The 25,956-nt window shown below is 36.5% G+C and overlaps 2 protein-coding genes and 1 long non-coding RNA gene across 7 annotated transcripts in view; 1 reads left to right on the top strand and 2 right to left on the bottom strand.

Moving 5' to 3' along the window:
* Nucleotides 1-107: 107 nt before the first annotated feature.
* LOC106167763 (mdm2-binding protein-like) overlaps nt 108-25,956 on the bottom strand; it is a 35,364-nt gene continuing 9,515 nt past the window's right edge. For 4 of the 5 annotated variants that reach the window (XM_087010469.1, XM_087010468.1, XM_087010472.1 and 1 more), the window contains 12 exons: nt 7,280-7,355; nt 6,951-7,059; nt 5,840-6,382; nt 5,287-5,451; nt 4,431-4,562; nt 3,803-3,888; nt 3,434-3,537; nt 2,428-2,841; nt 1,759-1,867; nt 1,142-1,255; nt 541-606; nt 108-293 (listed from right to left, as the gene is read on the bottom strand). In XM_087010469.1, coding sequence (XP_086866595.1) covers nt 249-293; nt 541-606; nt 1,142-1,255; nt 1,759-1,867; nt 2,428-2,841; nt 3,434-3,537; nt 3,803-3,888; nt 4,431-4,562; nt 5,287-5,451; nt 5,840-6,382; nt 6,951-7,059; nt 7,280-7,355 — 1,963 coding nt within the window. In that variant the 3' untranslated portion in view covers nt 108-248. The remainder of the gene's footprint in view (nt 294-540; nt 607-1,141; nt 1,256-1,758; nt 1,868-2,427; nt 2,842-3,433; nt 3,538-3,802; nt 3,889-4,430; nt 4,563-5,286; nt 5,452-5,839; nt 6,383-6,950; nt 7,060-7,279; nt 7,356-25,956) is intronic. The other variant, XM_087010470.1, reaches the window with a different exon arrangement.
* LOC106168000 (E3 ubiquitin-protein ligase TRIM56-like) lies at nt 7,295-9,911 on the top strand. Its single transcript, XM_013546917.3, has one exon. It carries the CDS (start codon nt 7,707-7,709, stop codon nt 9,594-9,596), a length of 1,890 nt encoding a protein of 629 aa, XP_013402371.2. The 5' UTR covers nt 7,295-7,706; the 3' UTR covers nt 9,597-9,911.
* Nucleotides 18,550-24,594, bottom strand: LOC147762052 (uncharacterized). The gene is made up of 3 exons (XR_015333779.1): nt 22,871-24,594; nt 21,362-21,454; nt 18,550-19,294 (listed from the first exon to the last, which is right to left on the bottom strand). It is a non-coding gene; the product is annotated as an uncharacterized LOC147762052 (long non-coding RNA).

The raw sequence follows: 25,956 nt of genomic DNA on the forward strand, positions 1-25,956 counted from the left end.
AATTTTTTGCCCCCCCCCCCCCCAAACAAAAAAAAACAAAAAAAAAAAAAAAACCCAACAAGTCAAGATTACACACCCAGTTAGATCTGCCTTGGTTACGTCACAGTTGTACAAATTCAGCCAGACTCACTAACTGGAGTCATTGTACAGTTAATTATTACACACTTGTTGCTCATTTAATCATCTGAGGAAAGTCATTCCTGAATTCCTTGTACACTGTGCCTGAGTTTAGAATTGGTCAGCTGTTATCATGAAGCTGAAGGGTCTATTCTTTTTGTTTCAAAACTGATGACCTGCAAGGCAGATAAAAAATTAATTCACAAAAGGTGATTAAAAATTTTAGTAAACGGTCCGAGTGCACGTCCCACATTCCATGAATTTTAACAAGAATCAGCAAAAGCAAAATACAATCTTACTCAATGACAGAGTTTTTTTATCATATGATTTTTTTCTTAAAGCAGCTAATAGCAAATATTTTCTGATGCACATAGAATTCCTTCCATATGTAATTAAAAAAAAAAAATGAAAAAAAAAAATCACCTGTTTCACGTGATCTTCAGCAATTTTCTTCATTTCTTCCTTCAGATTTCTCGAAGTGGTTAAATCCTGGAAAAAAAACAAAAGAATGTTAACATAACAAACTGTAAAATAATACATCTTTAAACTATAAAGCATAATGTTGATCAGAGTGATAGAAAGCATAAACATCTTTGAAATACCTAAAAAGAGATGAACATCTCCTTTAATTAATTAATATAAAATTGGAAGTATTGTAAATGATAATAATGTGACAGAAAAATCCAACCATCAACTTATTATTTATTGGGGTTCAATAAATCAGCTGGACTTTTTATAAGAATCAGAAATTATGCTGCGTTAGAGATGGACAGCTGACAACTTATAGCATTGTTCTATATGAAACTTGCCGACATATTTTTATTATTGCTTAACAGGTATAAAGTTATGGCAAAGAGGCAATAAGATGGTGAAATCTGGACAAAATATGGGTTAACATGGTTCATTTTCACAAATTAATTCAAACTCTGAAATGCAATGGTTTATGTCACCTTCAACAAACACTTAGCTGACGAAGTCTCCCACAGACGGTCAGTAGGGGCAGCTGTCAGTGGTCAGTACTCACCATAACGTACATCTTGGTCAGTTTATAAAGCCGTGTCTTGCAGGACGCATAAAGAGAGTGGTCAGCTGTTATACCATTAGCTACCAGAGTGGCTGTGACAATCTCCTCCAGTTTCTAGGTGAATAAATGAAATGGAAAAATGTACATCATTAAAATAACTTTTTCCACAGGTGGTCATCATGAGAATTGGACAGGTATAAAGATGTTGCATTTTTTGACATATTTATCCCGAAAGAGACTGCAAGTGAGAACTACTTGGAAGCCACCTAAACTTCACTGCTTTTCAAACAAAATATTTTGTTTTGAAAAGCGCATGAAGAAATATGTTAGCAATGAAAGTAAAAAATCTAGGTCTTTTCATTTTTTTTCATTTCTATTAATTTTTATCCACTGAAGTACTCAGATAATGTGATGCATAGGAAGTAACAGAGATTTTTTTTCATTTTTTAAATATATGATTATAATTTTATTTATTATCTATTTATTTAGTTATTTTTGCAAACAGTTTCCAAAAAAAGAACTTCTAACTAGATGTCCAAATTGTACCGACTAGTATTGTAAATTATTTTGACTAACACAAAGAAAATGACAAAAAAAAAAAAACAAACATTTCTCACCCTCCTGTGTCTCTCTGATCTGGACTCTCTACTGACTGGCTGGGATGATGACTGGGCTTTGGCAGACATCTTGGATTGTGCTGCCAAATCTTCTCTACCAGAATCTCCTCTGGAAAATGCCAAAATTATCAGGTCTTATGATATAAATATCCTATTACTAATCTCAACCTGGCATAAGCAATTTTCAACACTAAAGAAATATAACTGACCTTCTATTATTCAAGAGACACAAATTTTATCAATAAAATGCACTAGTGGGCTGGATTTGGTCTTAAAGTGCAATTTAAGATCACAAATGATCTAACATCTACTTAAGTAGTCAAGCAGCTTCCTCCCTTCACAAAGGGGGATACCTCTCCTTACAATAGAGGACACCTATGCTCACAATAGGAGAATGTGTAAGGGGAGACAACTTAATTGGCTGTCAGTGCAGAAATGGTATTACTCATGGTTTAAGATCATGTAAGACTATTTGTGATCTTAAATTGCACTTTAAGACCAAATAAAGCCCACTAGTGATGGTATGTGTAATTTGATTGCACAGTTTATTTAAACTATTAAAGGTAGCCATAACTAGTAACAGTCAAAAATTGATAAACATTTATTTTTGATTGCTATTAGCTCAAAAAAGATCTTGAACTAAATTTGGTTCAAATGCATTTAAAATACCTTCTCGTATCCTTTGGTTGACATGCAGCTTTCTTTCTGTCAGCTGCTTTTACTGGCACAAGTATCTTTCTCTTTCTTGCAGACATCTGCACAGGATCTTCCAAGGCGCCGCCATCTTTGCTCTTTCTTATGGACTGTCTTACTGCCTGCAGGCCATTTTTATCCATACTAGGAGCAGCTTCCCCAATCTGCTTCCTTTTTCCTCTCTTGGTAACATCATTTGATAACTTTTCTTGCTCCTTTAGGTCTCTTTCTTTCTCTCTCTTAGCTGCATTGGTCAGTTGAGCTATGGTGACCGGCTGACTTCTCTGATGGACATTGCACGTTGATCCAGTTTCATTCCCGACATATCTGCTCCGAATACGATTTGCTTTCTGTTCTTTCCTTTCTGCTGTGGTGTCATCGTTGTTGTAACTGTAAGAAAGGCAATAAAGATAAGTTTGCTCTCTCCTAATAAATAGAAATTCAATTTGCAATGTTAGCTGGAATAGGAAGATCAGTTCTGTCACAAAAAATAGTACAGTATCTTCCCCTCAGTTTTTGCTCTAATGAAGGTCTTCATGACCATTTCTTCTATTAAATACACATAACAGAGGACTTGGCATAGCTCAAATATTTTGAGAAAGGATAATTTTTTCAAGTTGTACAAAGATTTAAGTCAGGTATAATGTACGCGTTACTAATTATAACTTTTATCTAATATTAAAGAACAAAAATTATTCCAAAAGATTTGTTCACGGTAAACAATTATTAAAGTGTCAAATTAATCAATAGGAATGTTTTACTTTAAGAAACTATGACTTAAAAAACAGTATTTGTGAAATTCACAATTTTCCCCATTGAAAAATGGAGTCACCACCATATATTCAATATTGATGATATACTGACTACATAATACAAAAATTATTCCAAAAGATTTGTTCACACAATAAACAAAGATCAAGGTGTCAAATAACAGGGAATCTTCTGTACAAAAGGACATATTCAATACTGATGATATACTGACTACATATCATGGAAGCATCTCCTCTTCACCTCCGGCCACCTCATAGTGGACACTGTGTCAGGGTCCAGTGACCCATCCACCTGGTGTGACTGCTTACTTCTACCCTGAGATTATACATAGGTACAAGTTAATATATCACACTTAGCAAAATATTCACACCCATCTTTCCATAGGAAATAATCATAGATTTGACTACAACAAATATGGATATAATGGGACCTCAGTTGAAAATATTCTGTGAAATGAAATATTTACAATCATGCTTGGAACAACCTGGCAGTTTAAAAACAACGTGAAATAAATAAATAAATAAATAAATAAATAAATAAATAAATAAATAAAGGAACTATTCTGCAAATATTTACTCACAAAATGTACTGGCTTCAAGTTATCAGCTACACTGCTGCCATCTGCCTTGAAATATTTCAGGAATTCACTCACATCTAATGTCACAGCTGCAAATAAAATAGAAGTATGTGAGTAATGTGCCTGTCCTTCCAAACATGATATCCCATATTTAACTTTTTTTTTGCATTTGGTGAAACCTTTTTTTTCATATTTATACCACTCAATGACATATATTCTGTTTGCACAAAATAATAATAATAATAATAATAATAATAATAATAATAATAATAATAATGATAATAAAATAGAAATAATATATATATACATATAAATAAATAAATAAATAAATACTGGAAAAATACCAGAGCTGGTAAAAGTGAGAGTTACATTTAGATCTCAATAAAATGTTTGTATAATTGTAACTACAAATATGCTGACTTTAGCCTAGACTAAAAACCAAGCCACCCTTAGGCTGCTTTCAGAACATTGGACTAACTAGTCCGAGGGTCAAATATGGCGCCCCACTACAAAGCTTGCCATCGAATCTGCTAATAGACATTGAACAGTTTCCCTGTGGGGAAATATTGAAGTGGGTCAGCCATATTTGACCCTCAGACTAGTCAGTACCCTATTCAGAATGGAGCCTTACAGTCATCTTTGGCAGGTGGCATGAGTCCCCCCAGACTGTCTGTTGACTTATATCTCTGTATCTTCTTCACAGTGTCTTCCACATGGAGCAGAGCTTCTTTCTCTAACCACTGATCAGGTTCAACAGCCAACTCTGAAACAAAACAATTCCCCTTTAGAAAAATGAAACGTTTGCAGCAATATTGCAGCAAAGCTGTAAACTAAAAGTTTGCCGCAACCAGTTTGCGAGAAAAATTTGTGTTGCTGCTACTTTGCAGCAAACTTGCAAGAGCATCCTACATTTCCAGTAAGTTTGCTGAAGGTCTATAAATTGGACAAAAAATTAAAACAAAGTTATTTGCAGGGGAGAAGACAATCTTCACTTTCAAATGGCTTCAATATAAATTTTGGAGTCAAATTAAATAAAAAAAAAAGAAATCTATAATGGTAAAAATGTTAGTGTAACATTATAACAAATCTCACCTCACTATCATCTTTAGTTCCTTCAATGGCCATTAAAATTTATTTTATCAATTCTATTGTAAAATTTGTTTCCTGTGATGAACTTACACAGTACAGTATGACTCCATTTTTTCAATGGACAAAAATTATGAAACTGTCAGGTATATAATTTTATTATCAAAAAATTACATTTCTATAAAGCATTTTTTGTGGTGCTTTTGCTGCAGAGAAAAGAACTATAGAGTAGCCTGCTTTTTTAAGTTGTTGCTTCCACTTAATAGGAGTGAGAAATCTATTAAGAAATTATAACCTTAAAACATACACTATATATAAAATACACAATTTTCCCCCACTGAAAAGATCGAGTCATTACATATATGCGTGAAAAGAAACAGAGCAGTTGTTAGCAAAATTACCTGAGAATGAATCTTTGGGAAGAAGTTTCACATCTTTAATAATTGTCCTGGGGAAGACACCCTGCTGGCTGACAATACTGAGACACTGTTTTCTCACTTCAGAGAGCAGCTTCAACAGCTCTGAATAAGCCATTTTTGTCGACTGTCCTTCTGCTTGCCTGAACTCTAAATCAAAATGAAGAGACTTTGTTATTGGATCAGGGCCAAATTCTTGGAAAATGTACTGCAATAACATATTTTTACAATACGTGTCTACAACAATTGTTCCTTTTATTAATGTTCATGTTACTATAAATACCTGTTCCAATTTATCAAAATTTCACGTCATGAATTACATCAAGTATTTTTAATTTAATTTTGTCATGAACATATGATACTAGTCACTATGAGTCTACATTTTACTGTTCTTTACTGGCATAATATTTTTGACACTTTGTTCATAGTCACCTTATATCAGTTTTTAATCATATTATTTCAGAATTGCTGATTTACAAATATGGCATAATTTTTCATCCTTGCCCCTCCCCCCAAATCTGGGTGTGCCTTTCCTCACCTATCCACTGTTTCAACACCGAAGCCTGTGCATCCGCTATCTTGGTTTCAATTTTGACCAGTGAATCTGGAGAATACTTGGGCTGACTTGATAACAATTCTTTCACATGTTGTTCAATTTCAGGTGAAATCAACCAGTATGACCCAGTTTTGCTTTCACTTTCATTATCTGGTGTCTTGACATTGTGGGTAATTCCTCTTCCTGTCTGGGAACTTTTACCAGCCACTTTTCTGACATCTTGAATAATTCCACTTTTCCTTAATGCATTTGCAAAGTTTATTTCAGTCCCTAAAGTATCTGATATTTTTTCCTTAGCTTTGTTATCTTCATTCTGCTTGCGATTCATCTGCCTGTCTATTTTAATTAAATCATCTACAATTGCTCCATTGATGTCTGCAGGTTTTTTCATCAAGTAAGCAAAGCAATAGTCCATATTAAGAGTGTCGTCTGCTGAGTGGCTACAGGATGACCCATCCTCTGCAGACAACAGGAGGAAGTTGTGATAGTCTGTGCTGCCTGACAGTTTGACTATGCTATCTTCTGCTAAAATAACAAATTAATTAATTATTTAATTAATTAATTAAAATTCATTTAAAAGGAATTCAAATCCAACTAGATAAAGTAATTTGACTAATTTAAAAGAGACTTGGGAAAGGAAAGGTGTTAATTGACATTACGGTACCCGTCACACTGTCACGTTACCTGTCTCACTGTCATGTCACCTGTGACATTGTCACATAATCTGTCATACTGTCATGTTACCTGTCTCACTGTCATGTCACCTGTGACATTGTCACATAATCTGTCATACTGTCATGTTACCTGTCTCACTGTCATGTCACCTGTGACATTGTCACATAATCTGTCATACTGTCATGTTACCTGTCTCACTGTCATGTCACCTGTGACATTGTCACATAATCTGTCATACTGTCATGTTACCTGTCACACTGTCACATAATCTGTCATACTGTCACATTACCTGTCTCACTGTCACGTTACCTGTCATGTTACATTGTCGTGCCCCTGTCACACTGTTATGTCACCCTGACATATTACCTGCTCCATTCTCATGTCACCTGACACCTTATCATGTTACCTGTCATCTTACCTGTCACGTTGTTGATGACTCTGTTCATCCAGGTCTGGGTGTCCACTCTGAGGTCATCAATGGGGGGGTCAGTGCTGTGGCCAAAGGTCAGACGTACTATTGTACCAAACTGAAATGAAAGTAATGGGCAAAGCTTTGAAATAAAAAGTAAACTAACTGGCACGCCATGATTTTTTTCTTAAAAAACGTGGCACATGTAGAAAAGAAATGTTCATCTTACTTTACTGGGTATGTATGCATGATAAGCTGTATTTTCATAATAATCTGAGTAGGCATTTACTTCACGTTAACGTTGGATAAATACAAGTCAAAGTATAATGGATGCTCACCTCTTTTCTTTTATTGATCCTCTCTAGAAATGCCTGAGAAGAAGAGTTGGCATCAGAAATTTTGGACATTAAACTTCTGATGGAGCATGTTAAGGTTATCAAAGGCAAAGTTTTCAATAAATACATTAAGTGGCAGGTTCTAACCCCCCAAACCCCAATGGCTACCAGCCTGAACCTGAACTGACTACCTACTCCAGTGACTAAAATCTTTACTGGTGAAATAAAGATAAACACATTCTTGACTCCTAATACATAGTGAAATGCAAAAATAAACTGCTGTGGCCTTAGACGAGAGACAACTGAGTCACTGATAAGATAACTGTTATAACTCTGCTGAACACACATTCATAGGCCATTCTCTCCAACTAGTTTACTGCTGAAAAGAGATAACTGCTCTACATAAAACAGTTTGCTACACGCCCCCAAGATGGCTACAGCTCGTGATGACAGAGATGAAGAAGAAAGCCTACGGGCCAAAATAACTGAATATTTTGTCAGCTGTCCATTATGCCTTGAGGAGTATAAGGACCCGACAGATTTACCATGTAAGCATACATTTTGTAAGGGTTGTCTGAAGGACTATATTCCTGACATAACACCAGGAAGTAAATTCAGATGTCCCGTGTGTCAGAAAGAAACTGAAGTTACTAAAGATGGACTTGAGGGCTTCACTCACAATTTCTTCATTGAAAGCTTGCAGGACACTGTACTTCAGTCAACACATAAGAAAAAGTGCAGCTCTTGTGCTTTGGTGTCCCAAACTGAAACAGTGGCTACTTCAAAATGTATCACCTGCCATGACTACCTATGTGAGAGATGTTCTCCATTCCACTGTGGTAGTAGACTCACTAAAGATCACAGGGTACTCACTTTTCAACAACTTCGTAGCAGTGAGTATCAAAAAGAAATCCAAGAGCAGCAGAAGATTATCTGCCCAGAGCACAAAGGTGAGATGATACGATACTTTTGTTCAGACTGCAGTGTCCCCATTTGTCGTGACTGCAAAAATCTACACCATGATGGCCACAAACTTATCTCCCTTGAAAAAGCTGCAGAGATGGTTAAGCCAAAACTTGAAAACAAATGTCATAACCTTGAAAGAAAATTAGCAACAGGAGAAAAAACATTAGTTAACACTGACAACACTCTGGCAAGCCTGCTAGAAAATGAAAGCTCTGTTCAGCAGCAGATTAAAGCTCATGCATCTAAAACACGTCAACTGTTAGATCAACAAGAGCAGACCTTACTACAGGAGCTTCACAAAACCAGCAGCAGTCACAGGAAGAATTTACAAACTTCCTATGAGAACTGCAGTGCCACTTGCTCCTCTATCAAAACCACAACAGATGTAGTAAAGAACATCCTTCAGCATGGTGCCCCCATAGATGTCCTAATGTTACAACACCAACTTGGACAGAGACTAGATGAGCTACAGTCCGCTTTAGCTGTGGAAGAAACTCCTGAGGAATTAATCCTTACACTAACCACCGACACTGAAGTAGACCAAGAGATATCCAGTGGGGCTGGCCTGGGGAATGTGAAGGCTTTGCCCAAGATCAAACCACAGGCTGAATGTATGCTGGAGTTTGACACTGGCTGTGAGAGTCCACTGGACATTTCATTGAGTCCAAACAGGGAGTATGTTACTACACATGGCATCAATAACAAGGTCAAGGTTTTAAGTTCAGATGGTACATCAAGGCAAGAGATCACAAGGGTCTCAGACACACAGCTGAAATGTCCAGTAGGGATCTGTCACTTCCCTGATGGAAGGATGGTTCTATCTGATGTAGACAATAACAAACTGTTCATCCTGTCACCACAGTGGGAAGTACAACAAACTGTAGATGTCAGCAGCCCATATGGTGTGGCTCTCAATAACAGCTGCACTAAGATTGCTGTGGCACAGTTTATAGAAAAGTCTGTGAGTGTGTTCAGTATTGACATCAAAGGGAAAATAACTTTAACTGAAATGATAAAGGATAAAGAAAAAGAACAGTTGTTTGATAAACCATATAAAGTGGCACATATGAGCAATGGGTGCCTTGTTGTTAGTGATACATCACCAAACAAACTTCACATCCTAACCCCATCTGGTGACCCACTGTATCAGTACACAGGACCTGATAACAAGTTAGGTAACATTCGTGGTATCTGTGTTGATGCCTATGACAACATACTGATTACAGATATCATTCACCACTGCATACACCTTGTATCCCCAGATGGAAAGTTCATCCAGTACATAGCAACTGAAGCTGATGGACTAGAATACCCATGGGGATGTACCATCAACCAAGATGGAGATTGGTTGTGACTCAATGGAATGGGAAAGTGAAAGTATTCCAATACCTTGAAAAATGACGTTATTTAAAATGCTCAGAAACTGAACAATGTTCAGTTTTCTGTCATGATTCTAATTTTTCAAAGAAAAGAGTACATAATGACATACAAATCCAATACTGACAGAGACTTGTTTGTAATCAAATATTCAGCTTTTATATCATGAATGACAAAATATAATTACAGCATCTCATAATGAATGAAAAAGAAAATAAAATGACCACCCTGTAATACAAATACAATTTTTTTTTATCTAAAGGGACGGATGTACCCAAATATAGCTAAAAATGGTCATTTTTGTTTTTTTTGTCTAATTATTGGTTAAATGTGTATCTAACGTTTAACAGAATAAAATTTTTACATTTTGAACAAAAAATAGGTTTTTCCTGAGGATTCTGATGCTGCACACATCGGCACTGATGGCCTGGTCAATGCCCCGCCTTCGTTGTCAAGGGCCGTTGACAGGGGTAAACTCGGTGGGCAGACCTTAGCAGTATCAGCTCTACTAGAGAAACAATAGAACAGGGATGCCTCATAACCCCTTTGTCATAAACAGCGATTGGCAAAGCAGTGCCTATTGTTCTGCTTAATCTGTTTTGATAGTCACTCTTGATTGTGATCACGCTAAGATTAATCTTTTCCGACACATTGGATTTGCTCGAAATATGTGTTCTCCTTGAATTGCTTGTTGTTACATGTGCTCTTATGATTTTCTTGTTAACTTTTTGAGATATGCAAAAAAAAAAAAAGAAAATTCCTTTGCTTGCTACCCGTGACAGCAACCGTCATACTGAATCCAGGGGCGTAACCAGACCTTAAAAAATTGTACGCACAGATTTTAAAAATTCCCAGCAAAATGTAGACTAACGCATGAGATGAAGGACAGCGTAATTACAGCATATCAGGGCCGTAGCCTGAGCAAAATGCCAGGGAGGGGGGGCAGTAAGCGAACACGAGGGGGGAGGGTGTGGGAGGGGGTTTCCCCCTCCCATGGTGTGGAAATTTTTTTAAAACTGTATGTATAATACTGCATTCTGGAGCATTTTAACTGTTATTTATTGCTCAATCAGAAGTCAGAAATTGTGGGTTCATTTTGCCATAAGTACAGTCATTTTTTCAACACAACACGCCAATTGGACTTCATTTCCTAAGGGAGGGTGAGCATTTTGGCATGAACTGAGTTGGCTAAAAACAGTACACCTTTGTAATCATATTGTTGAATGATTGTCTAGTGGCCATGAGTGCATTTTCTCACAGAATTGATACCAACTTTGCAATTATTTTTTTACCTCTGCGATTATTATTATTATTAAATTTTTTTTGCACCTCAAATCCAGGGGGGGGGCAGCTGCCCCCACTGGCGGCTACGGCCCTGCATGTGTACGACACATCGCAGCTTAATTTCCATTAATAATAAAATCATCATTTAGTCAGAAATATTCTCGCAATCAAAAAAGTTTCAATATTCTTAATACCCAGAATGGTATATTTATTTAAAAGGAGGCTAGCTTCGCATATGTGGAACCCCCTTCGAAAAATCCTGGATCCACCTCTGAGTTGAACCAAGGAGTTATAACTCCTTGGTTGAACTAACATACGGTTTCATTCACCTTACATGTGGATGCATGGCTCCCAAAACCAACCAATTGTACGACACGACAGAGCTCTGATACATCTAAGTTTAATTATTTGTTTGTAAAAATTGCCCATGTCACCCTGTTAGTTTGGAGGGGTAAGCTGGGTCAAGTCCGTGTCAAAATTCTTTGAAGTTTTGCAGGAAAAATTCTTCCTTTGTTTCTCTAGCTCCTTCTTAAACCTGGTGTCCAGATTTTATCTAGTGTCCTCAGGGTTGCGGGATCGAGCTGCTCTTTGAAAATAACACTCAGGCAGATTTTTACCTGAGATAAATATCGCCAGTGGTAATGCGCTTGATATTCTGAAGAAAGATTGTACAGAAGAGTTGAGGGCCACTGAACCCTCCAATTAAGAGGTAAAGGAAGTTCCAGTTATATGGATGATTAAGATAGGACTTGTTAAGGTTACAGGCATTGTTAACCTCAGTTTGCAAGACAGGGAGGGGGGGGGGTGTGTCAGAACAATTGTGCCTATACAATTGATACAGAGGATTTGTACTTACAGGTGACTTAAATAAGCAGAGGATTTTCTTTTATATTCCGTGAAAAATACATTAAATTTATATAAAATAATATCATGGTTGGCCAAAAAATTGTACGCACAGTGCATCCGTGCATATGCCTAGTTACGCCCATGGAATCTATGCAAGTTGGGCAATGTGGTCCGATCGGCATCCTGTAACATGACCGTGTTTTTTAACCATTTTTCGCTTGGAGAATGTGGACAAGACCGCCTGCCATGCTGCTATTGTGTGCACATCCTAGAGCGCATCCCTTACACTTGCCCCAACAGCAATTGACGTGGCCACTGATTGCTTGAGACATTAGGCCTTACTTGATTGCCTGTCAATCATTCTGGTAGTGCTAGCGGTAAACCCTTGAAGTTACTAACAGGAGGTGAGATTGATACAAAAATAAGATTTTCTGACATCCAAATGCATGCAAACAAGCTAATTTCAACCGGCAATAGAATACCCATCTTTGCGATCGTCAAAACGATAACAGGTAACGTTATCAACAATTTAATTTGCTATTTTGGACAATTAACCTCCCTGAAAGGGTTTTTGCTCGTTTTCTATGCTTTCAACAATGATGAGATAGCGTTATCGTAGCAAGCTATAACTGTCTACCTGTACACCTGAGGGAGACCAAATTCACCATGTTAATTATGAAAAGTATGCACTAAAAGTGTTTTTTAAGAAATTTTGATTTATCATCTCTTTTCTTATTCATAGACTTTGAAAGTGAAAATTCCCTAATATTTTGATGTAATTTCACGTTTTTATAAATAAAATCAACAATAAGTTTCTAAAGAAAAATCCCTGACTCTATCCTGTAGTACTTTGTTCAAGTGTTATAATGCCATTAAAAGCAAGTTTATAGCTGTCCAGGTGCCTGAGAGAATCGTGTTTTTGTCCCCAAAATCCCAATATTACGTCACACGATAAAGTTGGAGCTGTGTTCAAAGCATAATTAGATATTTTGAAGATACATTTAATGAATATGACAGGAATAAAAAAGCTAAGACCTTTATTTAAGGAGAAAATCTCAAACCTACATCCGTCCCTTAAAATGATGAAATACTCAGAAGTGAAAATGAAAGAAAAGACAGAAGCAAAAAGAACAGTTTGTGATATGTGACAGGATCCAGAGATGTTTTCCGAGTCTTCCATATTATATTTGCTGATCCATCCTCTATTTTCTACCATCTTCCAATAGAAAAAAAACAGATACCCGTCAATGTAAACTTGAAATTCTGACCGTCTTCCGGAAGACCTAGAAGACGACCTAAATCTGCCCCATGTGAAGTAGCCCATGTTTAAAGATGTTCATTTTAAGGACATTAAATAAGTTATGGAAATAATAAGAGAGCTGCCTGTAATACCAGGAAGAACTGATATTTTGTTTACTATCATAAATAATATACTTAATGTGTAATGATAAATGACACCTGCTTTAAAGAATAGGTGTCAATTATTCTCAAAATAAGATAAGGGCCCCATATCTCGAAAGGTTCACTATGTTGCGCAAATGCGCAAGTGTCTCAATTCTATAACACATTCTATTTTAAGATACGGTGAAATGGAATCGAGACACTTGCGCACATGTGAAAGTGTCTGACTTCTCTTACTGTACACCCACTCCTGACTGTCTCCCTACATAATACTATAAACAAAATATTTCTAGCTTTACTAGCAGTTCCTATATATCCATACCTGTAGCTGTTTCACTAACATGACAGAAAAGTTGACAAAATATTTTCACACTTAATACAAATTTCTATTATGCCCAGTAGTAGTTTTACTATAAAATCAATAACATGAACACAATAAAGATCAGAAAAAAGCCTGACCCAAATTCCATACAGGTAACTTATAGAAAAGAACTGAGTAGGTCAAATAAGGTGAATGCAGAGAGACATCTGCGTATGAAAACAACTTTGTAACAAATACTGAACAATGCCCTAAAGACGGAATCAAAAAGGAAAATGTAAACTGCAGACCCCAAGGGTGTAACTGAAAATCCACAAGCAGAAAGTTTAAGAACTGTGATAGTTAATTACTTTGTGAGCTGTGTTTTGTGCCTTGAGGAGTATAAGGACCCAACTAATTTACCATGTACATGTAGGCATACATTTTGTAAAGGTTGTCTGAAGGACTATATTCCTGACTTAACACCAGGAAGTAAATTCAGATGTCCCGTGTGTCAGAAAGAAACTGAAGTTCCTAAAGATGGACTTGAGGGCTTTACTTACAATTTCTTCATTGAAAGCTTGCAGGACACTGTACTTCAACACATAAGAAAAAGTGCAGCTCTTGTGCTCTGGTATCCCAAACTGAAACGGTGGCTACTTCAGAATGTATCACTTGCCATGACTACCTATGTGAGAGATGTTCTCCATTCCACTGTGCTACCACACACACTAAAGATCACAGGGTACTCACTTTTCAACAACTTCACAGCAGTGAGTATCAAAAAGAAGTCCAAGAGCAGCAAAAGATTATCTGCCCAGAGCACAAAGGTGAGATGATACGATACTTTTGTTCAGACTGCAATGTCCCCGTCTGTCGTGACTGCAGAGATCTACACCATGATGGTCACAAACTTATCTCCCTTGAAAAAGCTGCAGAGATGGTTAAGCCACAACTTGAAAACAAATGTCATTTTCTTGAAAGAAAATTAGCAACAGGAGAAAAAACATAACTTAACTTTAATAACACACTTGCAACCTTCCTTGAAAATGAAAACTCTGTTCAGCAGCAGATAAAAGCTCATGCAGCTAAAACACGTCAACTGCTAGATCAACAAGAGCAGACCTTACTACAGGAGCTTCACAAAACCAGCAGCACTCACAGGAAGAATTTACAAACTTCCTATGACAACTGCAGTACCACTTGCTCCTCTATCAAAACCACAATAGATGTAGTAAAGAACATCCTTCAGCATGGTGCCCCCATAGATGTCCTCATGTTACAACACCAACTTGGACAGAGACTAGATGAGCTACAGTCCACTTCAGCTGTGGAAGAAATTCCTGAAGAAATACACCTTACACTACAGACCAGTGATTAATACCCCGTTCACACTTCAATCTGAAATATCCGAATTTTTGCAATGCGAATTACGGGCGAAAAATCCGATTCGGTTTTCTGGCCACACAGCAAAGGGAAACCGAATCGCGAACTGAAAATCCAGGTGGAGGTTCCGGTTTGAAAAATCGCCCATGCGCAGAATCCATGAAAACAAATATATGGCACCAATCATTGCTCTTCCCGCACTCTTTTTTCTCGCGTGTTTGTTTTTGGAACCTCAAATTTATCCCAAAGGTCGTCAAAGGAAGATTCAAGTAAGAAGAGGAAGGATTCTGCCTCCATATGTCAATTAAACAAGAAATTTCTTTGTGGGTCCACTGAGCTGGCATGTTGCTTTTCCCGCGAGATTTGCTAGTGCATGCGCAGTGCGATCTATACAGGTGGCCCTTCCAGTAAAGTAACCGAATCGCTGGAGAAAATCCAGCTCGCTAGTAGGATTTTTAGAAACCGGTTTACAAAAATCCTCATGCGTTTAGACTACCGCAATGATTCGAAGCTCGACCTAATTCGCTATTTAACCGGTTAAATGACTGCAGTGTGAACGGGGTATAAATAGAGGACCCTGTTCAAGGAGAGCTCATCGTCTCCCAGTTGTATCATCTGCATAAGATATAATAAGAAACTCTGTATTGTTAATATTAATTCCATTTACGTCAGGGTCTGTCTTAACTGTGGCCGAGAAAATTTCTAAACAAAGAATAAAAAGATATGGGGACAGGGGGTCTCCCTGTCGTACACCCCTTTTTACCATAAAGAACTCCGAAAGATGGCCGTTATTTTGTATTGTAGAGGAGATATCAGTGTATTAGGTTTTAACCCACTGTATCATGGTGCGACCAAAATTAAAGAAAGATAAAGTTTCAAATATGAAGTTCCATTCTAAGGAATCAAAAGCCTTTTCGTAATCGAGGAGAAGTAATAATCCGGGAATTTGTTCATTTTCTGTTCTTTCTATTAAGTCATATACCAGTCTGGTGCATTCACCCATGAATCGGCCTTTTACAAACCCAAGCTGTGTGTCACTTATCAGTTTTTTCAAAAAAAGTTTCATACGGTTTGCAATGCAGGCTGACGCAATCTTATAATCAACATTTAGCAGTGAGATTGGTCTCCAGTTATTTAAATAGTTTTTATCTTTTCCGGCCTTAGGGAGACAAGTTATATGTCCTTGCCTGTGGCTTATTGACATACATTGTCTAATGAACGAAACGTTGAATGAGCGTACAATGAACCCAGACAGCCTCAGTGATCTGGCCCACGTCTGGCCCAGATCTGGCAACGTCTGGCAATGTCTGGCAAAAGGTATGGCTTGCCACATGTGGGCCAGATGTGGCAATGTCTGGGCCAGATCTGGCCCAGACATTGCCACATCTGGCCCAGTCCACATTTGCTCATATGGCCAGATGTCGGCCCAGATCTGGCAATATCTGGCAAATGTATGGCATGCCAGGTGTGGGCCAGATATGGGCCAGATCATATTCAAATGGGCCAGATTAGGGCCAGACATGGACCACATATGGCCCAGATTGTTTTTTTTTATTATTTCACATTTGCTCGTGTGGCCAGATCTGGCCCAGATCTGGCAATATCTGGCAAAGGTATGGCATGCCGGATGTGGGCCAGATTAGGGCCGGACATGGACCACATATGGCCCAGATTGTTTTTTTTTTTTTTTTCTTTTTTTAATTATTTTTAATTATTCAATAAGATAACTATAAAAAAAGACATACAAGATTCAAGATTCAAGTATTTATTCTGTGCTAAAAGCCTAAACAAAATTATTACACATTATATAACCTTGCTGGCAACTAACATGCAACAAATTAAGGGCCACTCCTTGTCTTTTTGTACAAAACAATTTGTATGTTTGAAAAAAAAAAAAAAAAAAAAAAAACCACACTGCAAAAAGGCAAATATACAGACACTTAACAGGAGGAAATGTCACTTACATACATGTAAAGAAAACAGTTATAACAACAATTTTTTTTCAACACAAAGCTGCTCATCGAATCTGAATTAACACAAATTACAAAAATTGTAATTAATTATGCATGTACATGGGGGGGGGGGGGATTTGAGGGGGAAATATTTTTGCACACCTCAACCTAAATAATATTATACATTGTCATTTTTAAACTAATTCAAACATATCATTAATAATAATAATCACTAATGAATATAGTTTTGTAATGAATAAATCTTGAATAATGAATGAAAAAACATTCTTTTTTAGATGATGGAGAGTTATAACAAAATTATAAATAACCATGCAGTAACTGTTTCAATTCAACTTGCATGCTGGCTACAGTACTGTACATACATGTAAATTCTGAAAAAAAAATATGTATACTCCAGCACAGATATAGATGTACAATTAAAAGAGAATTACATGTGCACAAAAACAAACCCCAGTATCAATGCTTTTGAATTAAATCACATCACGAATCAAATCACTCAATGAATTGAACCAGTTTGCAATGCTTGCGCTTTTTTCAAATCCATAACACTAAGAAATGATACACCCGCCTCCTTGACAAGCTTATAATTATTAAAGGAATCAACAATGGAACAAGTAACTCTACCAAGTTAACAAAAGTTCATTCAAATGTCAAGTCCAAACACAACATCCCTTCCTTTCTTGGAGAGAAACGGTCCTTTCAAAACATGTTAATTGACAGTTCAGTCTTTAAAATGTCTTTTCAAACATTTGCAGAATAGCATATGAACTCCAACTTTTATTCCTTAAACCAAGGAGTTATAACAGAAGGAGATTACACGCAAGCCTTTCTATTGTCCGATGTCTGTTACGGTGGGCGGAGCTAGCTACGGGGGGCCTCCGGTCTCAAGGTTTCGTCTGCGTCGCTCTCCTCAGCTTGGAGATAAATTTCATATGCGTTATTTCGCGTTAGAATTCGAGATCAGAAATGTCAAAGCGCCGCTGTATGCTGACGATTTTTTTCACAGGTAATTATTTGGACGATGTGCTGGAAGGGAACGATATCATAGAAAGCGATTATAAGGTGGTGACTGAGGATGGTCGCCATGAGCTTTTTTTTAGTCGGTGATAGATGGCTTTTTTATGGCACAACCCGGTGAAAAATCACCAAGGAGAAGTCAAAAGAAAACGTCCCAACTGTGGTTTGTGAAAATGACATTCAAGTGAACGTCTGTCCTCACTGCCAAAGGACATAATATTAATACATTAACGTTTGGACCCTCCTGCCCTTGGGTCCCATAAACATATACATTGTGACAGTGCCTACGCTTTGTGTCTGGTTTGAAATTTCTTAAAGTATTTTTTCTCTCACTCGGTATAATTTTAATATTATAATGCATTTAATTAAAATTTTAATCCAAGGTTGAGGCAATGCCACGACACGTCAGTTTACTGAATACTCGTTATAAATTTCTTTATCTTGGAAATTTCCCTTTTTTTCAGGATTATTTGACACGTACTAACACTGTTCATATTTGTCGGTAAACAAGTGCACAGTGCTATACATTAAGAATAATTTTTATTCATTCATAAATATATTTATGTACAAAATATATCAGAAATTTTAGTATTCACTGAGCTCTTTAAAGTGAAACAAATAAAGATGAGAATATTGAATTTCAAACTATTATTTACTATATTAACTTAAAATATCTTTAAAGTCAACTCTATACTCAAGCGCTCTATACTCATGAAAGTAGCATCTGTGAGTAAAACCATTTTATTATATCAATAGAAGAACAAAAACAAAAATTTTACACATAAGCAGTAATAAATGAAGTCATAAGAATGATTAAGTTGCTACAGTTTTCCAGTTTTATGCAGTCTATGATGGCATTTTTTTCAACCGTGCAAATAGAAATAATTATATTCTTTTTTATTTGACTTGCTGATACAAGTCTGTGCCAGATACTATTCCACTTACAGGCCAGCAAGGTCTGAGAATCTAATGGGCCGAATGAAAAAAAAAATCCTAGAAGATGAAGTGGTTAATTCTTACAAATAGGATAAAAAACATGGGATTTTCAAAAGGTTATTTTAGATCACGACAACACTTAGTAAGAACATTTATAAAATGTAACAGCTGAAAAAATTAACTGGTAAGTAAGCAGTAAGTGACTGCTTTAAAGAAATTTCACTGAAACAGAAATTTCACTGGCAATCAGGTAGACTGTTATACCATGGCACTCAACAATTTATATATATAGGTTTTGAATTTTTTTCCACGTAACAGTAACATAAAATGTATGTCCACTTTTGCAATGTATAGAGTCAGTTAGGTGACTGAAAATATTTTAAAATGTCATAAAGGAGCACTATTAATTAAATGCAATCTCTGTTGGCCAGTCTTATCCAGTTTCTTCTCCAAAAAGGACAACACAAGTGAGAATTTCTTCAGGGCCTTTTCTTCTGCCTTGCTAATGCCATGCCACTCAGAAAAGAGAGAAACCTGTAGGTTAGAAAAAAAAAAACATAAAAATAGCATTATGAACTACTAGTATCCCAGTGATTGCGAAAGCCGTCGGACCACGGCCATATGCCGGCAAAAGTTCTGTGGGCTGGAAAACCCTTTTAACTCATCGGCCCACATGTCCGACGGACTAAAGTCAGTTTCTTTAACAGACACCTCACCTCATATTTGAATTTATCGTAAAGCTCTAATTACGCACTATTCGCAAGTAAAACTTTAACTTGCGCCATACTGGCGCGTTTTGTAATAAAGGTCTACGTACATTATGATGTCGCTTGAAGTGTGCGTAGCGATGGTGTGAGGGCTGACATGTGACCCGTTTCACAAAAAAATGTATCAAAACTGAAACAACTACAGGTCAACGTACTGCTCAAGACTCTGAAAACAGGCCGCTCAAACTGCTTACGACTGGCCACGCGCGGACCTGTGAGAACACCTAACTACACGTGCTGGATAAACAAGTATGGCTTCCGTCGGACTGCATGTTGAGTAAACGATAAGTGAAAAGGAGAAATATTCATTTGCTTTTTAGATGGGTGCTCTTAACTAATTTTAACGGATATTTTAAGTCATATTGCGCCTTTAGCGGTGCTATATGTCAAAATGAGGGACAACATCATTTTCCATGCGGAAAATCCGCAATGGCACAGTCAGGGTGCAAAACTGTCCATTACAGTATATTCATCTAAACTTTAGTCTTAGATATTGAATAAAAATTCTTTTCAGACTCTGGCCTGTAGCCAGGGATGGTTCAGGGGTTTCGAAAGAACCGCCTCTTATGCTGACAAAAGGTCCACTCTTGGTAAAATTTGATCTAGGTACATGGCGTTTTTATGGAAAAAGACCCTCCCCCCCCCCCTTTTAAAATCGCTGGCTACGGGCCTGCTATGAGAGCAATAGTTTTATTTTACAATAAAAATGGGATTTGTCTACCTTTTCCATGTAGTGCAATTATTTGGCATAGTACAATTATCAATTCTGAAGATTTTTCCATTACGTACTGTACAATTTTTCAGACAGTATGTTTATTTTGGAAGATTTTTCCACACACTAGTGACTACAATTATTTAGGACTTCAGAGTAGTAGCATTAAGCCTTTTTTCATTGATTTTAATCATATAAAAAAATATTGAAATACAATGAATTTTCTTTAAATAATTCACGGCACACATTTTTAAAAAATGGCACACTTTTTTTGACCAAGTGGGCCAAAATGGCCCGACCAGATTTTGACCCAGGACAATCCCTGCTAACAGGCAAGCATTTTTCCAAGAGTGAAAATCTAAAAAAACGTTACAAAAGTTGGAAGCTCCACTTCACTATGACTTATGTTTTAATTTAAGTCAAAAATTGGAATAAAATTTACAAAGGATACATGATCTTGTGTTAAAAGATTAGAAATTAAGATAGGCAACCCAGATGTAAAAAGGATAAAACTTAAATGCCAGAAAGCAACCAAAATGAAAGACGTTTAAACTTAAACCTTTAAACATCATCCTATTACATCTGGCCTGAAAATTAAAAAGCAACGATTTAAAATGCCAGACAATAATATTCATCAAAAATGAAGTGAAAATATACAGCTTGATTATTTTGTTGTGGGCCGGTAAAAAAAGGTGTGGGCTGACAAAATTTAATTTGCTCCAGCCCACATGTCTGGTAAGTTTTCAATCTCTTTCGCAATCACTGGTATCCATGTAGACATTATGGAATTACGCAGTGAAGTTTAATGTGTCTTGTTATGACTTGACTGAAATAATGTTCACCACATAAATGAACAATTTACAACTAAATTTATATAGTACATCAAGATTCATGATCACAAGCTAATAACCCCAAGAAATTGAAAGAAATTGTACTTATTACAAGAAATTATTTAAATCCGCCCTGGTTCCTACTCTTCTGACAGGACAAAAAGGGGATTTCAGAGAGCGGGTTGCTAAAAGGAAAATGCCCAAGGTTGTTGTATTTTGAAAAAAAAATTAAAAAGGGTACTGTTGTTAGTGAATGTTTAATGCATCTTAGGCATTATCAAAAGTAACTTACCCCAGACACACTGACCTCCTTTTTTCATTGACATATTTTAATTTTTTCCAGCCTGACCATAATTCATATATTCAATGCAGCCTTCTCCCATATCTATAATAGAAAAAAAAAAACTTGAGTAGTGTTAAGATATGCATGTCAAATTCATTATCAATTTTGAGAGAATTTCTGTTTCAACACTACAAGATGAAATATTTAATTTCAAGTAATGAATAAACCTTAATAGAGTTCTATTCTTTTGTAACCACCAAGGCAAAGCTTCTTTCTTAAAATGAACTGAAACATCCAAGCTTGCCACCTAACATGCCAAAGTAGTGAAGTATAATTTAAGTAGAGAAGCAAGTACCCCTTAATTATAGAGGTGTCTCACACAATAAGGTGTGTCTTACACACCTTGACTCAAAGAGAGATGTGTAGTGAGATAACAGGTAAAGTAATTGGTGGAGCCTAGGTGAACTTAAAACCTTAAGACTTTAAATTAAGAAGCACCAGGATTCATGTGTGTTCTTTTTTTCAATAGTTTAATATGAATTAAAACATATATATGTAAAAAGAAGACTAAATAAGTTAAAAATAACTATACCAAAGACACTGTGAAGTCAAACTTCCTGTTAGACCGCCATGATGGAAAATGCTTGGTGGAGGCAAAATTTTCCAGTCAAAAAAACTGAGCACTTTACATTAACAACAAAGTTACCAGTCCAAAGCCACCCACCATGGTGAGAAGAAAAATGATGACCAACTGTCATGATAAGTCTTTTTAGATTTAAACATGAAAAAGGTAAAGGCCAAAATGGTACATTTACCCATAACACTAGAGTAAAAAATTGGTATTCTGAACAAATCAGGTTATTTTTTTCAAGAAATATTGGAGCAGTATCCATGCAATATATACCACGCCACGACCAAGATGTTCAAGAATCTAAACACACCAAATTTTTTTATAATCTTGCATTTGAAAAGTACAAAAAGCGGTAAGGCTTTTGGCCGTAACAAGCGTAACACTTTTTGATCGGAACTCATGAAAATTGTCAATTGTCGTATCCAAGCTAGACCACATGTAAAATCGCAAAAAAAAACAATACTGCTCAAGCAAGTGTGTTGCACACATAACAATTAGTTAAATTTTATGACTGTCATGTGACACAAGTTTCAAAAAGTAGGAGGAAAATGTCTTTTGGAGTAATTTTTTTTCGAAATATTAACAAGATGGCGGCTTAAGCATCTGCTTGTTATTCGGCTACTGAAAGTGCACCTAAGTTTTACTCTTTGCTATTGCCACAAATTACTTAACAATTGCAACTGTATAAAGACCAAACTTTCTTCATCTCATACTATATTTATAGGCACTTGTTATGAGTGGGAAATATTTTTCGTGCAATATTTATTCTCCACACACCACCTCGCGAGATCAACATGTAGCTGGACACTTACACAGTGAGACCCTACGACATAAAAGTTGCAATTTATCTTCATATTTCGTGTAGTTATGCATTTAAAAGCACTTACCTGTTTTTTGAAAACCTTGTCCAACGTAATATCATATAAATTCTGTATTTCTCTCATTTTTTAGAAACTTGGGACTCCGTTTCTGTTTCTGACCTCAAAAATCAACAGACGAAGGCACAGATACTAACAAACGAGATTTAAACGAGAGTAGCAATTAAGCGTAACAGAGATAGGCATCCATTGTTCTCTGGGTTCTATTCATTCCGACCAATGAGAGACCGTAATACGGGCTCCGCCCCCACGCGTGTAATCTCCTTCTGTTATAACTCCTTGCTTAAACCACACTGAAAATTCTCAAAACTAATCAACTCATATCAAATCCCATGTCCTTTCACTACTACTGGTCTCTTCCTTTGCTTGCCTTTACGTCATATTCAAATGTTCCCTTCACTTTTAAAGATTTCTCAGACGTGTACATGAATAATACTGTTTGTTTTCTGGTCCTCCACAAGAGCCACATTTATTTTTCTTGGATTTCAGCATTCTCCATGTATTTTCATCAATGATATTACAATATGCACCTGAATCTGGTAATACACTGAGATTAACACCTCCTCTATTTCCTCCATGTCTTCTGTGCATTGGTTCCCACACCAAATGTATATGCACTCCTGGATTTTCATGTTCAAAGCTGTCATTTACATGAATAATAGTTTCAGTTTTGCAGAGTTTTGCAAAGTGATCCAACGTTCCATGTTTTCTCAGTCAGGGAGTATCTACTTCGTTTTTCATGTCTAAACTCGTAATGTTTAGACTGGCTTGGTTTGTCAAATGACTTCAGTTTCATCATACTCAGTTTCTGGTGTTCCAATTTCATTCAAAGCGTTAACTGTCTTATGTATATTCATGTTTCTAACCTGTGTTTGGGAGAGTCCTGAAAATATCTTGTAAGTTGTACACCTGTCCCTGCTGAATACAACATAAGCGCGCGTCTCCTTTGTCATGTATTTTTAATTTTCTATCTTTGGTCATGTATTTTTAATTTTCTATCTTTGTTCATTATTCATGCCGTTCGTTGGTTTTGAAAAGATCAATCTTTTTCCGTCAGCGAAAAGTTTAAACTGTCTAGCCATCGCGTCGAGCGTGACCCAATGTCTCCGGACTTCTGTACGGTTCGAATTCCGTAATTTCACATTTTTTCTCCATTTTTTTCAAAGAAACTTGACTCACAGTTTTGCACTAGTGTTTATCCTCGTCGCCAGTGTTGATGCCTTCGAAATAAATCGCACCACGAATCAAATCACTCAACGAAATTGTATCAGTTTGATACGCTTGTGCTTTTTTCATATCCATAACTCTAAGAAACGCTACATCCGGGTCCTTGACCGGCTTAGCATAAAAAGCGGAATCTTACAACAGCGGAACGAGTAGTCCAAAAAAGTTTTAGATCAGTGAATTCATTCAAATGTCAAGTCAAATTAAACAAATAGCACACTTATGAGGGGACTTTGAAGAAAAAAGAGAGAGATAAATTAAATCAAAATTTATCAAATGACGTCAGTTCAATGCATTCAGCTCACTGGTCAATAAAAAATAAATAAATAGAAAATAAAAATTGAAAATGAAAGTACCATATCTGGCCCAAGTCTGGGCAGCATCTGGCAAAATGTGGCGTAAATGCCAGACTTTGCCAGACTTGGCCCAGATCTGGCAAGTGTCTGGCAAAATGTGGCATAAATGCCAGACTTTGCCAGACTTGGCCCAGATCTGGCAAGTGTCTGGCAAAATCTGGCCCAGATATTGCCAGACGTTGCCAGATCTGGGCCAGACGTGGGCCAGATTATTGAGGCTGTCTGGGAATTGTTTCAAGTCGGACCAAAAGAATTTACAGAATTCCACTGTGTATCCGTCGATACCAGGCGATCGGCCATTCTTCATGTTTTTTAAAGCATTACGACATTCCAGCGTAGTAATTTCTTTCTCCATTTGGTCGCGTTCTTCATCTGTTAATTTATCAATATGGGGATTGTCATTTCTCATAAATATCTGCCTGTGTACTTCAGTGAGTTTTGTTTTATCTGTGGAATAGAGGCTTTCATAATATCTTTTTTGTTCCTTAATAATATCATTCAATTTTGTCAGTTCTGTCTTATCAGCTTTGACTAATTTTGCATTAGTTTTTTCTGTATAATTTCTCTTTTCTAGATTGCAGAAGTATCTACTACTTTTTTCTCCTTCAACTTTCCATCTGGATTTTGTTCTGATAATTATTCCCTTTATCTTTTTTTCTCTAAGTTCTTTCAGTGACATTTCTAATATACCGATTTCGTCTCTTATGCTATCATAGTTCGGATGTTCAAAAAGTTCTTTTAATTGATTTTCTATTACTTTTTCTTGATTATTACATTCTTTCTTTTTGTAGGCCGAGTATTTTATTGTTTCTCCTCTGATCATTAGCTTCAGTGTTTCCCATTGGAGCTGATCATCAATACTATAATCAACTTTTTCTACGTCGCCGTTTCCGTTGACTTGGTACTGGTCTACAACGTCTCGTATACATTTTTTCACTATCTTTATATATTCTTTCATACTGGAAATCTGAGGCTCAGGATAGGAAACAATGGAAAAAGCATGCTGAGGCCTTTGTCCAACAGTGGAACACTATAGGCTCTAAATGATGATGATGATGATGATGATATATTCTTTGTCTGTAAGAAGGCTGTTATTAAATTTCCATGTTCCAGGTCCGCGTTCTTGCTTTAAAAAATTCAATTCAAGAGTTACTGGAGAATGGTCTGATTTATATGCAAAATCAATTTCTGCCTTTTTTAAATAATTCTGTAGATCTGAGGATATTAAAAAATAATCTAGTCTAGCCCGTTTATGGGATGGCATAAACCATGTATATCTTTTTTCTAAAGGATGAAGTTCTCTCCACACATCCGTCAGATCAAAAGTATACATAATATTTTTTATGGCTTCATTTGACTTCGTATTATTTTTATGTAGATAGTTCAGAGTATCCATTTCATATTCCAAAGGGACATTCCAGTCACCTGCAATGATAATTGAAGTACTGTCTAAAAGCTGTAGTTTATTTTGAAGATTCTTAAAGAACGAGGGCCTATCATTGTTAGGTCCATACA

Source organism: Lingula anatina, chromosome 4, assembly GCF_051362555.1.
Source record: "Lingula anatina isolate TDL-2025a chromosome 4, LinAna3.0, whole genome shotgun sequence".
Classification (NCBI taxonomy): Eukaryota; Metazoa; Brachiopoda; class Lingulata; order Lingulida; family Lingulidae; genus Lingula; species Lingula anatina.

Excerpts from the sequence above, each read along its gene's own strand:
- LOC106168000 (XM_013546917.3), top strand. The coding sequence starts at position 7,707 with ATGGCTACAGCTCGTGATGACAGAGATGAAGAAGAAAGCCTACGGGCC.